Here is a 15,586-nt window from a genome sequence, read left to right as displayed (position 1 = left end):
CCATGTCATGGTAGCTTGTCAGGAAGGTGGCTAAATAAGCTCCAGTGATCGCGCAGCTTGACGATCACAGACCAATAGCAGGCAGCGCTGCGGCTCTGCAACCCCTCGCCTCGTGCGATCTCGCGCAAGCTGCACAAGGACGCAGAGATGGCGACACTAGCCTTCAAACATCAACCGTCTCAAAACGGGAGTGGCTACAGTACGTCCATATTATTTAGAGTCCATAGGACCCACCAATCTCCCCTTTACAGACATGCCCACTTTATACTAGTCCCATGCAGTTTTAGCCAAATGCTGTACAGTACCATGCATGTTTTGTTGTTGTTTTGCATGCAGTATAAATGTTATTTCCCCCTATTCTATTTGAACATTTCTGCATACTGGGGTCCCTAAACACTGTTGGAATTGCATAAATTGTAGATTTAATGAGTCCAATTGTATTCACGTGTGATGATGTTAGTACCCATACTGTAGGAGCCATTTTATTGCAGCGAGACCATTTTTTTATTACATGTAGGTTTGGTTTCGTAATAAATACATTTTTGATGTGACATGTTTACTGTGGGTTCTTCCTTTACCAGCTTGTATCTTTCTTCTCTCCGTGCACGTTCAATAAACCTTTTGGAAAGAAGACACAGACCTTTCCTTGAATTATTGATTACTGTACTTGTTGTTTTATTGATCAGTTCCAGAATTCTTAGAAACACTTTTGCCTTCATTATCTCATTTTGCTCTAGTTTTGACCTGGTGACCTCGGGAGCGGTATCCATGACGCTGATGTTCCAGCGCCCACCCTTCCTGCCGCAGACACGTCCCATCTGGACGCCCAACAACAACTTCCTGGTTCTGGATCACGTGACCATGTCCCGGGAGGAGGTGCCGCCTCCTCAGTGTGACGTCAGGAGCATTCTGAGTCCCTACCCGCTCGTCCTGCCCTCCCCCCTTCCCAGATACACTGGAGCATGTGCAGAACGGGGACCAGCTATACCTGAGCTACAGGTACAAACCACTTTACCAATTGCCACACAGTGGTAAAGTGGTTCTCAAACCTTTTCGCCCTTAAAACAAAGCCACAGTTTGAGAACTGCTGAGTTAGATAGTATATGTCTAAAATGTAACAGTGTACAGGCTGTGCAGACAGCAGTCAATAAGGAAGTGAAGCGTAGATGCAATTGCTAATAGCCCAGCAATAAACTAGCCTGGTCTCCCCCCAAAAATTGTGAAATGAGCATGATGTTTAAAATGTGAATATGTGCTCCACGCTCGGACAGTTTTTCTCCATTTCCCCACCGCCAAAGGATACCATGAAGGAGACACAGATAGAAAGAGCTGTAGTTTGACACTGAAATAATGGGAATGAAAGTTAAGGGGTGGAGGGTAGTGGTTACATTTGCCTTCGACTCTGATGATGATGAGTTCACAAGTCCAGAAGTTTCTACTGAGTAAAGTTTTGATTTTCAGCTAGCATTTTCCTTGAGCAAAACTTTTTCCCAACCTTATTCTAGTTGCCTAACGTGAACCAAAATGTTACTGTAGTTGAAGAAGCTGAAGCGGAAGCTGTTTTGCTTGCTGAAATGTAACCAACTTAACCCCGAAAATGTTTGCTATTGTCACATAATTGTGTCGTGGCGGAGGAACTTAATCATCACTTTATTTGTGGCAATTATTTTTGTTATGTCCACAAACCTTAACCTGCGTTTCATAGTTCAAGCTTATTTCTTGGCATTTCATGCCACTGTGCTGAAGAAACTGCTTACCGGTAATTGCCACATCACATGGAAATCAACACACATTGTGTCCTCACAATTATCTCATGGCAGACCGGCTGCAAGGCAAATATATAGGAAGCAGAATTTCATGCATTTCACTGCACCTGTATTCATCCGTGTTCATTTTCACATCCATTTTAACTCATTGAGTGCCAGCCACTTTTGGAGAACGGACGCTCCCAGTGCGAGTTTCAAAGCGTTTTCAGTGATTTCTCGAGGCCCACAGAATATTGTGTGATATTACTATGTAAACACCGAACACGCACAAAGAACGAGGAGACTCTCTTCTATCATCTGCAAAAAAAAGTTTATTGATCCCATTTTCCGTTCTTTAGTTATGAGCCGGAGAAGATAGCTTGATTTAACCAAAAACAGCCATTTTTTTCTAGAAGCTGAGATAATTAGCCTTTTGTGAAATTAAACATTTCAAGCACATCACTGACTCTGAAGCTAATATTTTCTAATGTAGTCACACCTACAAAATAAATAAATAATTTCCTTCAATAAAACAGTGAAGGCCAGGGAATTTTGTTTGGCAGAATAATATTTTTTAGCTGCAACCAGCAGCGCTGGCCCCTGCGTGCGCTGCTGGTTGCAGCTTCTTGCTGGTCTTGATTTGCTGCTGGTGGGCATCGGATATTCTGGCTTGCATTTGCCAATCCTGTCCTGCTGTCTGGGTCTGTCTGGGTGTTGTGTGCTGCTCTGCGTGCCCCCCCCCCCACCCCCCCGCCTCAACTGCAAACCCCTCGTAGTGGGAGTGTCTCTGGTGGCTTTCTGCTGCTGTGCACAGTGAAGGGTGCGGCCGGTGCGCTACATCCAGCTTTTTTACAGCGTTCCGCGTGTGTTTGTCACCGGCTCCCATGCTTCCAGTTGAGAATAATAACAACTCCACGGCTGATCATGCGGATGGGCTGTCGCAACGGACACGGAGAGGCACAATTGTGGCAGCAGATTGGCTGCTGCAGGCACAGCTATCGTTATGCTTCATGCATATCGATGCATACGGATGCGATGCGATTTCCGTTTCCCCAACGACTTCTTCTTTGTTTTCTCCTGGCCTTTCTGTAATCTGGAGAGCACTGTCGCCACCTAATGGGTCCCTAAAATAGCTTTTACACATTCAACAGCCACCATACTTTCACAGGAGATAGATCTGGCTTTGATGCACGCCCCACCGTCAAAAAACGCAATTGCCGAACATACTCGTCCTTGGCACTCAATGAGTTAATTGTACAGTAATCATAGACATGTGATGAATAGCCACGGCATCTTGATTTAATTTAGTTCATTACTCACTGACTGAAGTGAGGAATTAGTGCAGTGTAATTAGTGTAGATTCCATTTGCAACATTAAGATATCTACAATATTATACATATCCTTTCCAGGGATGATAATAACAATTATCTCTGCTGCTGCAGTGCTTGTCATTTCACAATATTTTCATCAAAACAAAAACTTGGATAAAAAGCAGTCGATTTAATAAAAAATAAGCATTCTCATCATTAACTTTCTGACTAAAAATAAGCATTCTCATCACTAACTTTCTGACTAAAAATAAGCATTCTCATCACTAACTTTCTGACTAAAAATAAGCATTCTCATCACTAACTTTCTGACTAAAAATAAGCATTCTCGTTATTAACTTTCTGACACGCCTGACGCTGATGTTCACAATCGATATATATTTAGTGCACCGTGAGCTTGTTCTTCTTGTACCTGCCAATAGTACTCAGTATGGTAGCTTGTTATCACATGACTCAGCCATGGAACAATGAAACACCTTCTTTTTTTATTCCCTTTCTCTCTTTTCTCATTATTCTCTTCCTGCCACCTGCATGTCTCTCTCCTTCTCTCCATCTCGCTCTCCCTAGGCGGTGCAGGAGGAGATTTCTATCCCAGGATCGCTTGCGAAGCTGAGCTATCTGAGCACGCGTGCGGCTGGCTACCTCTCTCTGCTGCGGATCCTCCTCACCCCTTCCTCCTCGTCCTCCCCCGTCTCGCCGCTGGGCGGTCTGTCCAAGGTGCACGTCCGCGCCTCGGTCCAGGGCCGGCTGTACCAGCGCTGGTACCCGGCCGGACCCAGCCTGGTCCACAGGATGGTCTGGAACAAGACTGATGTTTATGGCCAGGAGGTCTGGGGCCTCACTCACGCCACAGGTAGGCAGAAGATAATACGTGGAGTCTCTACTCGTTCTAAACACTGTTCATGTATCATATATGATTCTGTTAGCCTGGTGAAAACCATCACATCACACACGTTTCACTCTACCTATCAGTCTGGACTTCCATCCGCGCACATCGATTTACAGCCGATTAGCGTCGCAAAATCCACTCACAAGAACGGTGAACACCTCTTTTCCACCGAGGATCTCCATGGTGCATAGTCCTGCTCTTGTTTAATTTGTCCTTATTGAGTCTATTTCTGCAATAACTGTACTTACAGCTGTGTTTACTCTACTAACGTTAACGTTACCGCTTGTTGCGCCCATTGTTTCGGGAGATGCTCTTACTCTTATGCCAGTGGCCCTGATTGGCCGCTTACATTGTCAACCACTCTACGGCGCAGTAACTGATTGGTCCGGTTACATTCTAACTTCTGGAAATCGCTGGGGGAGCGATTGGAAGTACCAGACTGAGGAAAACAGAATGTGAGGTCACGTGATCCGGATGGCTTTCACCACCTGGCTATGATTCTGTTTCTGTCATGTGCTTTTGGTTGGTTAAGAAGAGGAGTCACATGACTTATGACGTACAGTATTCAAGAATCTTAGGGAAGCAAACGAAAACGCTGCCTTGCCACTTTGTGTATAGGCCTATGTCAGCCAGGATGTTTGGAGGGGAATCCCAGATCAGGTGAAATTGACTCGTATTCAGTTGTGCCCATTGTTGGGCATTGATCATCATGAAAATGAATACTTGTCAAAACTGACTGAATACGCAGAATTCACTGTCTCTGTCTCTCACATAACTGTACACACACACACACACACACACACACACACACACACACACACACACACACACACACACAGGCCTGCATACTGTACAATACATATACAGATTTATTTATTCGTTTATTGAGCAGGGACAAATGCATAGAACATTATTTCATATGACCTACAAAAGAGATGTCATGCATACAGGTTTCTAGCCAAGGCTAATTTGCAACCCCTGTCCATAGATAGATAGAGAGAGCAAGAGAGAGAGAGAGAGAGATAATGCAGTATGCAGCCAGTTTTGACAAGTAATCATTGTCATAATGCCCAACAATATGTGTGGTGGTTTTATAAACTGGCTGCCTTCCCCGTGCGCCACGACCAGCAGGCGAGAGCAGCGGGGGAGCTGAGAGAGAGCGCAGGAGATAACTAGCGAGGAAGAGAAGAAAAGAGGCTTCAGGAGAGGACACACGAGGACATTGAAAGGAGAGTACAGTATGGCTGCCCTGTATGTTTTGGGGGAAGCCAACATGCTTGAAGGGAACGGCAGTGCTAAATTGACCCACTTGGGATTAGAATGTAGGATCTCTGGTGTGTAGCTAGCTAGCCTATGCTTTACCAACCAAGCTCAACCTCAAAAAAGATGCCTGCTGCAATTAGGCTCATAGAGTTTTACAATAAAGTTTGAGTGAAGATGGTACAAGTTTCATGAAAGTTTTAAACCAATCAAACGAGTGACATACTGTACAGTCGCGCCTGGTTGCGGTTAAAACTGTAACAGAGGCTTAATCCATTGAACTGTAAATTGGTAACTTGGTGAGATAAGGTTTCTATAATCCATGTGTGAAAGAAGTTACTCCCGCACACTGTCTCCAAATGCAAATAAAAGTTTAATAGAATAACGTTTCGGTCATCACGACCTTCATCAGATTCATTTAATTCAATTTCAATTGGTAACTTGGTGAGATAAGGTTTCTATAATCCATGTGTGCCACTCTCCCAGTGAACGGTAGGTAGTGCAGTTACAGTAGAGACACAGTGAACGGTAGGTAGTGCAGTTACAGTAGAGACACAGTGAACGGTAGGTAGTGCAGTTACAGTAGAGACACAGTGAACAGTAGGTAGTGCAGTTACAGTAGAGACACAGTGAACGGTAGGTAGTGCAGTTACAGTAGAGACACAGTGAACAGTAGGTAGTGCAGTTACAGTAGAGACACAGTGAACAGTAGGTAGTGCAGTTACAGTAGAGACACAGTGAACAGTAGGTAGTGCAGTTACAGTAGAGACACAGTGAACGGTAGGTAGTGCAGTTACAGTAGAGACACAGTGAATGGTAGGTAGTGCAGTTACAGTAGAGACACAGTGGAACTGGAAGGGAAAGGGTGGCTGCTTTCTGTAAGTACCGAGATATCACAAGAATACCGGAAGCTTTGTCTGCTGGAGTGTACTGTACGCTCTCGTGCAACGATAGCATCTCTCCGTCCCCCCAGGCCTTCTCTCTCTCTCTCCTCCTGATCCCAACCCTCTCCTCCTTATCTGCTATAGAGCTGCATTCCATCTGCTCCAGCTCTCTCCTGATCCTTCTTCACCTCCCTCATACTCAAATCCTCCCTCTTTCTTTTTGCCCTTGGCCGGTAACCCGCCTCTCGCCCCGGCCCTTCCCCAGCTCCCTCTCCTCACTGGCCTCCTATCCTCCTCCTGTATACTCTACTCTCACACTCCTTCCTGTGCATCTGTCCTCCTCAACCCTCTTGTCTTCTCTTCCTCCACCTCCTTATTATCCTTCCTTCTGTCTGATCTCCCCTGTTACTTCTCACCTGTCTTTCTCTGCCCTCTGTGTTCTCCCTTCTGCACCCATGTTTTCCCCCGATCCTTCCTTCAGTATACTTCCTGGTGCTTTGTTGCCGCGCGCGCGCGCCGTCGTGACAACAAAGCACAAACACACACACACACACACACACACATGCAAAGCACGCGCGCACACACACACACACACACACACACACACACACCCCGCATACTCACGCGTAGACAGAAGGAGAGAAAGAGATCATGCTCTGTTTGCTGGGATGAACACATCGCCTGAGGCTTCAGCAGGAGGGAATGAAAGCTTTCACCTGTGAGATATTGAGTGTGCATTTATGTGCTAGTGTGTGTGTGTGTGTGTGTGTGTGTGTGTGTGTGTGTGTGTGTGTGTGTGTGTGTGTGTGTGTGTGCGCGAGTGTGTGCGAGTGTGTGCTGTTGTGTGTGTGTGTGTGTGTGTGTGTTGCTGCTCTTTTAATATAGCTACACTGATATTCTGTTGTGGAGCAGTTCTCCAAAACATATTCCCTTTGAGAATGCTTTGTCCGTTTTGTCCTGGAAAAGTCCTGTACCTTAAGAAATAAAAATAAACTATCCGCTGTCTTGTAAAATTGAGGAAAAACTACTAGACAATGACCCAACTGATGGCAGTGTATTATTCCAATTTCCGATGCATTTCCATAACGATAGAATGGTTTCAGTTTCTTGAAACGGGTCCTTCAGTGGGGTACAATGTGAGCAGAAGGGTCGGGATTTGCATACTAATTGCTGTTACTTTTTCAAATATGTAAATGGGAATAGAGTTGACTGTGTAGCCAAGCGTTCGTTCTATTCAGATTTGAACCAGACGAGACGACCCTCGGTGTCTTCTCTGTTGCTGCGAAAACACAATTTCATAAGACCTATCACAGCCTCACGCTGAATTCAGTTTCTGAATGAAGTTAAGAGATAGTTTCCTGCCTTAGAACTTTTTCTCCTTCAGAATCCACAATCGCACGAATCCAGCTGCCTTGCAAGGTTACCAATTCCCCAAATTGCCCATTATTTCTTCAGCCCAATCGCTTTATTGATTGCACCCATTGAGTTAGAGATTTAGGAGGACCTGACATTTCTGCCAGGAGTGTGTATGTCTGCATGAGTCTCCTGACTCTGTGCACAATGTGGATTTCCTGCCATCTTTACTACTCTTCACCCAGACTTTGCTCCTCGGTCCTCTTAAAATGCTGAACCACCTCACAGGCATGCCGGTGGACACTTAAGCAAGTTAGATAGAGAGATCAACAGCAACAGTGATTGGCAGTGACAGATATTCTTACACCACACACCCACCTGTGTCAGGTGCATTTCTTGTCAGGCTGTCATCACCTTCTACCTTCTACCAAATCACGCTTCCCGTGAGCAGTGTGATATCATTTAGCACAGGTGGGAGTAAGTCACACGTGTGCAAGTCACAAGCACGTGTCTCGACCTTCAAGCCGTTACCTTCAAGTCTCAAGCAAGTCCCGAGTTACTGTGTAGGTCTGGTGAGAATCAATCGAGGGAATTCTGATGATCTCCCCGTTTAAATTAGTTAAACGTGGTCATGAAAAGTTGAGTTTTATTGTCGACATGATTGAAAACTGTTGCAGCCTGCTTAGTGTACATCTTATGAGAGAGAGAAGCTTTTATACTCATGAATTTACGCTAACGGTAGCTAGCTGCCAGGTCTTGGTCTGGATCAAACTGGACCATGGTTCCGTTTGTTAGCAGTGTGAAAGCATTTTTTGGATGTTCGGACTTTCGGACCAATTAACGTTGCAGGAAGTTTCGCCAGGCTATTGTCAGAGGAAAAAGGAGCCACTCTAGCGCACGGGGAGAGGAGGAGACCACGTTTTTAATTGAAATATGGTCCGACGATGTTATAAAAAGTCAACTGGAAAACAGTGTTGACACTTTCCAGGCATTTTCGCGGGGATGAGAGAGGATATGAGGGGACGGCAGAGCGATGCCACCTGGGGATAAAGACATTATTTGCTCATTTTTATTGAGGAGCGTGAGCTTCACAAGCTGCACAAATGTGGAATATTTGCCTCCTCGCCTCTGCATAGACTGTAAGGAAAAAACACAGACACACAGACCCAAACTAGATACGACAAAACAGGGGGACATCTCAGTGCAAATGAGCCAGATGGACAGACAGAGAGAGACAGACAGACGGAGGGAGGGACAGACAGACAGACAGACAGACAGACAGACAGACAGACAGACAGACAGACAGACACGCTTCTTTGGTGCGTTCACATTATTGCAATGTGACAGCAAACCTAACGGGACCAAATGTATACAATGTAACAAAAACATGAATTTGGTTCGGACCTTTAGGTGTGAAAACGACCAAAGGTATAAAAGGATTCAGCAGTGGTTTTGGTTGCAGTCACACACACACCATGCTGCCAAAAGCTTGATGCCCAGAAATGTCCCAGACATTCAGAAATGAGAAAATCCAGGGTTTGACCAGCGTTTGACCATCCAACAGGTTAGCTAAAAAGACACATTCACGTACGCTTTTATAATACAGCCCTACGCAGGACTGTTTTCTTAATCCTGCTCACGTCCGCTCCCACTGGATTCCTGACCATTACCGCCCGCTCCCTCTATATGTGTGTTATTGACCGCCCGCAGCCACGTTAAAAGCGCCCGCTATTTGTGGGATCGCACAGGACCCAACTTACATCGAACCGGTGTCTCTCAAAAATGCTTTCATATGTAGTGCAGTTCAAACGCTGCTTTTAACTGCCTCATATTCCTCCTTATATTCCTCAACTGCTAAAACATCGTCAGCTGCATCTCCCATTGGATAATAGAGGGTTCACCTGATATTCCTCTTGTTTTTCGTTGCTCCCTGAAGCGATCCGAAATCTGTTGAATCTTCTTGTCCACCGTGGCCATTCTGCCGGGTTGTGAAACGTTAAACGGCTCTGGGTGTGTGATATCTGAACAGCCGTTTTTTTCCATCTACGTTGTGTGTATTCCCCCGTTTCACGTTGAGGAAAACAAAAATGTTTCTGTGCTCTTCTCTCGACTCAGCCTGCCTGTGACGAGGGGGCGTGGTAGCCTAGCAACTCACAGACCCAGGCCAGAGCAATCTAGTAAGAGAGTGGCGTCACCGGAGGTCCAAAATGCGTGACTCAGTAGCCAATGAATAGCTAGGAAGGAGGCTCGCCTCGCGCTACATTTGAATGCTAAAATAAAGCACATAGGGTACAATTTGATTCTTTAAACGTCGGACCCTTTCAAAGTACATCACAAACTGTCCATTTTGCTGCAACTCAACAGCGCTGCTGTCTTGAGAGTAAAAAAAAACGGGTCCATTGGAGTGAACGGAGATGTCGCGACTCTTCTATATATATGGCTCTGACCCAGGATAGCCTAGCGCACACTGCCAAAGATTGTGTATGTCCGAGAAGATGACTCACTCGGTACTAGCAAACAAGGGGAGAATTAAATTGCGGGTCCTGCAGTTTATTTTTTGAATGCCCCAGCCTAGTTAAAACCAGCTGCTCCCTTGAGATTTGCATTGGGTGCCGCAGGATCCTGCTCCCAATGTACACTATTTTGTACCGACAGATGAAGGTGGATGTATTAGTACTAGTCATGTCCCTGGTTTTTTGAGCTGCATACCTTGCATATAATATATAATAATATATAATATAATACCGCTGTGTCTTCTTACAACTGTCAACAACGACAAAGCATCAACAACATAATCCTTGAATACAAATTGTATTATTTTTGGAATAGCCCCCTCCATGATAGCTGCTTCCTGCGTTGGCCTCCACCTCTGCTGCTCCGCCGCGTCATGCGAGCACGTCGAAAACAAAACCTAACTTCTCAATATCTATAAAAATGCAAATATTTAATCAAAAGAAGTCAAGTCCGTTTGAGTCGTCTGTGTCAAGTCTCAAGTCATGAATACCAAGTCAAAGTTAACCTGAGTTGTTTGAAATTTGAAGGATTTTTGTAATGAAAGAAATCTACCGTAAATTCCGGACTATAAGCCGCACCGGTGTATAAGCCGCACCTGCAAAGTTGACTATTTTTTTCTTATATAAGCCGCACCGGACTATAAGCCGCGGGTGTTTTAATGTTTTTTTTTTTTTTTTTTTTTGTGTGTGTTTTAATGTTTAATTACCATATGTAAGGGTAAAGAGATGGCTGTTTGAGGAAGCTCCCATTTATTAACATTTCAACAAAACAACATAACACAACACCACCTGTGTTGTTTTTTACAGTGCACACAGTGTCATACAGTGTCATACAGTGTGGTGAAAAGAGGGCAAGAGAGGAAATTAAAACTTATTATAGTTATATAGGATTTATAGTTAGAAAGAGTGCTAAAAAAGAGAGATTTTTTTTTTTTTTGAAAAAAATCCATAGATAAGCCGCACCGTTATATAAGCCGCAGGGGCCAAAAAAGGCCAAAAAACGGGAAAAAAGGTGCGGCTTATAGTCCGGAATTTACGGTAATTGCTTTTCATTTTGTATTTATTTAAGGAATATCTGTAACAGGGGGCGTCTCGGTAGTGTAGAGGTAAAAGCACTCGCCTACCACCGGACATATTTAATCTAGCTAAAGTAAGAGAGAGCGAGAGAAAATGCTGTTAGTAGGTGTTTCTTGCAGTGGGGAGCGCCGCACAGTGTATCATTACAGCCGAGAGGCCAGGCAGATAATTGTAGTGCTCCTTCTGATTACACCCCCACGTCTCCCTGATCTCACTGAAACACACACACACACTGATGAGGTCTCATTACAAGCCTTTCATCTGCCTCACCATTCACTATAATAATAGTGTTGAGTAGGGATGTACTGTACTGTACCCGTATCCGTTATTCAGGAAAGCACAAATAATGCCAGGTGATTGACATGTAAATAACTTGATTTTACCGTTTCATTTGTAAGACAGAAAATGAAATGGTAAAACACGAATGAAAAAAGACCCTTTTGGTACTGTAGCCGCTGTGCGTCTTTCATCTTCAGATCATTTTGTTTGGTTGAGCAGATACAGATAATGATGTCTCTGTACACCTCTAGTGTTGAGGGAGATGGGGAATGTGTGCGTGCGTGCTTATGCGTGCCGTGCATCCTGGTACATCATCCTGTTCCATGTTCCATAACTATGAGACTGTATCACATTAATTCACTGAAGACAGTGTTTTATACAGCAAGGCTGATGTTTGCTGTACATAGTAGTAAAAAACCTGTGTGTGTGTGTGTGTGTGTGTGTGTGTGTGTGCGTGTGTGCGTGTGCGCGCGCGTGCTCCAATTTCAGTATCGGTTGGCTACGAGTATGAGTCGTGCCCTGGCATTATCCAATGGGAGAGGAGGACTGCTCTGATGCAGGGATTTGAACTGATCCCCTCTAACCTGGGAGGATGGTCTCTGGACAAACACCACGCTCTCAACATACGCAGTGGTGAGTAGGGGCGATGTACACAATATATATATATAAGAAAAACACATCATCGTACACAAAAAGCCAAACCGCTTCCAACACATGCTCCTATATTCAGATGTGTTATACAGAAGGAGAATAGAATATAATGGAATAGAATACATCAATAAATACCCAATATAACCACACAACACACGCACAATGTTACTACGGTAGTATATTCCCATACATAATTACACAAAAAAAGTCCAAAAAGTGCAGTTTCTCCATGCCCACTTGGTGAGATTCGGGTAAAGAATTCAATAAAATAACAGCATCTGGGATAAAAGACCTCTTGCAGACTTTTTCATGATTCTGGGCATATCTGTAGCATAATTATTGTTTTTTCATATTGTGTATCTCAAGCCTGGAAAGCTTCTAAATGTGGCATTTGAATCCGTATGCATTTTGTCTGTCCCCAGGAATCCTTCACAAGGGAAACGGGGAAAATGTCTTCCTGTCCCAGCAGCCCCCTGTCATCAGCACCGTGATGGGGAACGGTTTCTACCGGAGCCCCCCGTGCGGGCCCAGCTGCAGCGGCGCCGCCCGGGACATGATGCTGTTTGCCCCGGTGGCACTAACCTGCGGCCCGGATGGCTCGCTCTACCTGGGGGACTTCAATTTCATCCGCAGGGTCCATCCCGACGGATTCACCAGAACCATACTGGAACTCAAGTGAGAGGGATGATCTTGTTGGGTTTGCGTGGGATACATTTAGCTGCATAGATCCGGGCAGGGATCTCCTAGAGGGAAATGCTAATCCGATGCCTTGGGATTTTGAGCGTTGGATCTACAGTACTTGTGCTCGATAAAATGGTCTTTGATTATATGCGTTAGCTTGGCTTTAGCTCCGGTTGGCATCTGCGATTAGGATCTATTTGATTCTCTATGCTTTCTGACGTTTTTCTCTATGAAAAAGCCGAGTCTGAGGGTTTCCGACATCATAGACTCTCTAAACTGCCACTTTAGGACTTGAGAGAACAAAGATATTTTTTTGTGGATTACGACCATGATGTCTCCTGCTGTGCTGCAGGCACTACATTCTCTATCTCTGCATTTCCTCAAGCGTAGCATCTCACTGGGATTCCACCATCATCTGTCCTGCAGAGTGTTCTCCTTATGTAACTTTACTCTCTCACTCTCTCTTATTATTGCATCTCTGAATAATATTTCTGCTTCAGACGGAGGTTTCATAATGTCTGTATTTGATACTTTCCTGTCCTCTGGGAGGAAATGGCGAAAGGCTTCCTGTTGAGGTTAATATTTAATGTGTAACAATACAGCGATCTAAATCAACCCTAATCTTGCTTTATGAGAGGACAACTGACTGAATGCAGTCTATGACTTTTTGAGTGACTCTTGTTATTGTCGTAAATGATCGTTTTCCCCTCTCTTTTCTTCTTTATAAACGCTCCATCCGTGGCTTGTTATCAGGAACCGGGATGCCAGACACAGGTGAGAATTAGTGATTGAACACTGCCTTTTCATATGTGTGTGCATGCACTTTAGAGAACATGATACAAGTACTGTAATGGCCATGTTGTAAATGGCCTCGCAGAACCTCTTCATTGTTTTGTTTGATGCCAATATAACAACAACAAAATCTCCATATCCTCGGGTCAAGGTCAGATCTATCAAATCCTTGTTTTAATTTCACTAGATAGATGATGATATTAAACTTTGCATTTGGAAACCGGCCAAAATGACAAGGATTGCGTGTTTTAGAAGATTGCTGGAGGTCGCTTTGGAGGATGCTGGGCTTCGTTCCCTTCCTCAGCTGGACTAAACGGCGGTGGCCTGGCATGGTCTTGGCACCGAGCCCTGATGGTAGACAGATGTGATTTTGTGTGTGTGTGTGTGTTTGTATGAAAATGTGCGTGTTTGTGTGTACCACTATCAGGCGTTATATCGAGCCGTGTGTGTGTGTGTGTGCGTGCGTGTGTGTGTGAGAGAGAGAATGAGAGCTTATCCAATTTGAAAAGAGAGGATTAGTCTATAGATGGCATCTCTACTGTAGCGTGGCAGAGTTCCACACCATGCAGGAGAACCTGGCAGGGTGTTCACGCGTGCATGTGTGAGCTTGTGGATATGTCCATATGTGTGAGAACACACTGTAAATGTGCCTGTATGGTACATGTCCATAATACATTTCTACTGTATACTCCAAGCTTATGAGCTGAATTCTTCCCGAGGCAGGTTAGATACACCTTCCCCATCCTGTCATTCTTTCCCTTAGTTTAGATACACCTTCCCCATCCTATCACTCTCTCCCTTAGTTTAGATACAGTTTAGTTGCACGTCCTCCTCTTCCACACAGCAGCTTTTCTTTCCTTTCCGTTAGAAGCATGTTAGTGTTTCTCCTTTATTCCATACTATTGTTTTCCCAAGTACAAATACATTAATTATTCATCCTGATTCAGCTTTCAAAGCTTTTCAGTCCACTTTCTTCCCCAGCAAAGTGCCTATCAGCCAACGGGGCTTCAAAAACAAGGCGCCCTCCAAGGGGATGCAATACTGCCTGGGCTGTTACTCACCGTAAAAACCCTTCTCCACTCTTTCACTCTTTCGCGTCTCAGCGAGGAGTAAAGCAGGAGAGGAAGTCGCAGATGGCGGACCGAGAGAGACAGTCAGGAACCAGAGCTAGATCACTATCAGCTCTGATGGCTCGCTTCGTTATGTGGGGGAGGGAACAGGCGAGGCAGTGGAGTGGGACTGTTGCTGCTGTTGTTGTTGTTGTTGTTGTTTATTTGCGTTCCGCTGGCTAGATGCGTTGTGAGCTTCTAATTGAGGTGAGGACAGGTGAAGCGATGTCTAATCAGTTACTGTGGAGCGTGCAGTGCTTTACTGCTTGTTTCCAGAGCGCCAACAAATATCATATGCTGCTGGCAGCAGCATGCTTTGCAGCTCTGTGAATAACTCTCTTAGGATCAAGTATAAATGATGCATGTACAGTTCAGTGAAGACTTCTGTAAACAGTTATGCACTTAATGGACTATACACTATGACTGACAGCAGCCTGGCATTTCTTGTCGTGTTTTGTTTTTGTTTTTGCTCAACTAATTGCTAGGATTTTGGTCAGTTAAAAATGATCAAAGTGCTCCATTTAAATCCTCTCACACGTAATGCCAAGCACACTGTTGAAGCTTAAATAATAGCTCTTACCATATCAAAGGTTTGAAGTCATTAATGTAGACTATAGCGAGGCATGAAGTCACGTGTCTGTCTATAGTAATGCCAATTAGCACTCTTCTACAAGGTGTGCAGCTCACACTCAGAATGAAGGCAATGTGCACTGCTATCTCAGGCTGGGGGATTACGTCAAAATCACGAGAAAAATCACGTTTCCATCAAAATCACTGTGATACATGAATTATACAGTACAGGCTTTATGTCTACACAATACATTACTTCTGAATAGACTTCTTCTTATTTTGGCCAATGTTCCACACATCTTTCTCATACAGTGTAAGCCAACCAGCAAAAACACAATGAACAATGTCCTGAAGGCAGGTTTGGCTGAGGCGTGTACCATGTAATGAGGATGTCCTGGGTTTGATTCTGGCCTGGCACCTTTGTTGCATGACATCTTTCAAACAAAGCAAAAAT

The 15,586-nt window shown here is 44.5% G+C and overlaps 1 protein-coding gene across 1 annotated transcript in view; it reads left to right on the top strand.

Annotated features, from left to right (window-relative positions):
* tenm1 (teneurin transmembrane protein 1) overlaps positions 1-15,586 on the top strand; it is a gene marked incomplete at both ends in the record, with an annotated part of 168,880 nt that overhangs the window by 90,388 nt on the left and 62,906 nt on the right. Inside the window, 5 exons of the mRNA XM_083651861.1 lie at positions 738-999; positions 3,642-3,927; positions 11,819-11,962; positions 12,403-12,655; positions 13,415-13,435. Of these exons, the coding sequence (XP_083507987.1) occupies positions 738-999; positions 3,642-3,927; positions 11,819-11,962; positions 12,403-12,655; positions 13,415-13,435 (966 nt within the window). The remainder of the gene's footprint in view (positions 1-737; positions 1,000-3,641; positions 3,928-11,818; positions 11,963-12,402; positions 12,656-13,414; positions 13,436-15,586) is intronic.

Source organism: Poromitra crassiceps (assembly GCF_964638095.1).
Source record: "Poromitra crassiceps genome assembly, chromosome: 15".
Taxonomy (NCBI): domain Eukaryota; kingdom Metazoa; phylum Chordata; class Actinopteri; order Beryciformes; family Melamphaidae; genus Poromitra; species Poromitra crassiceps.
The sequence above is the reverse complement of the archived record's forward strand: the minus strand, read 5'-3'. Positions and strand labels throughout refer to the sequence as shown.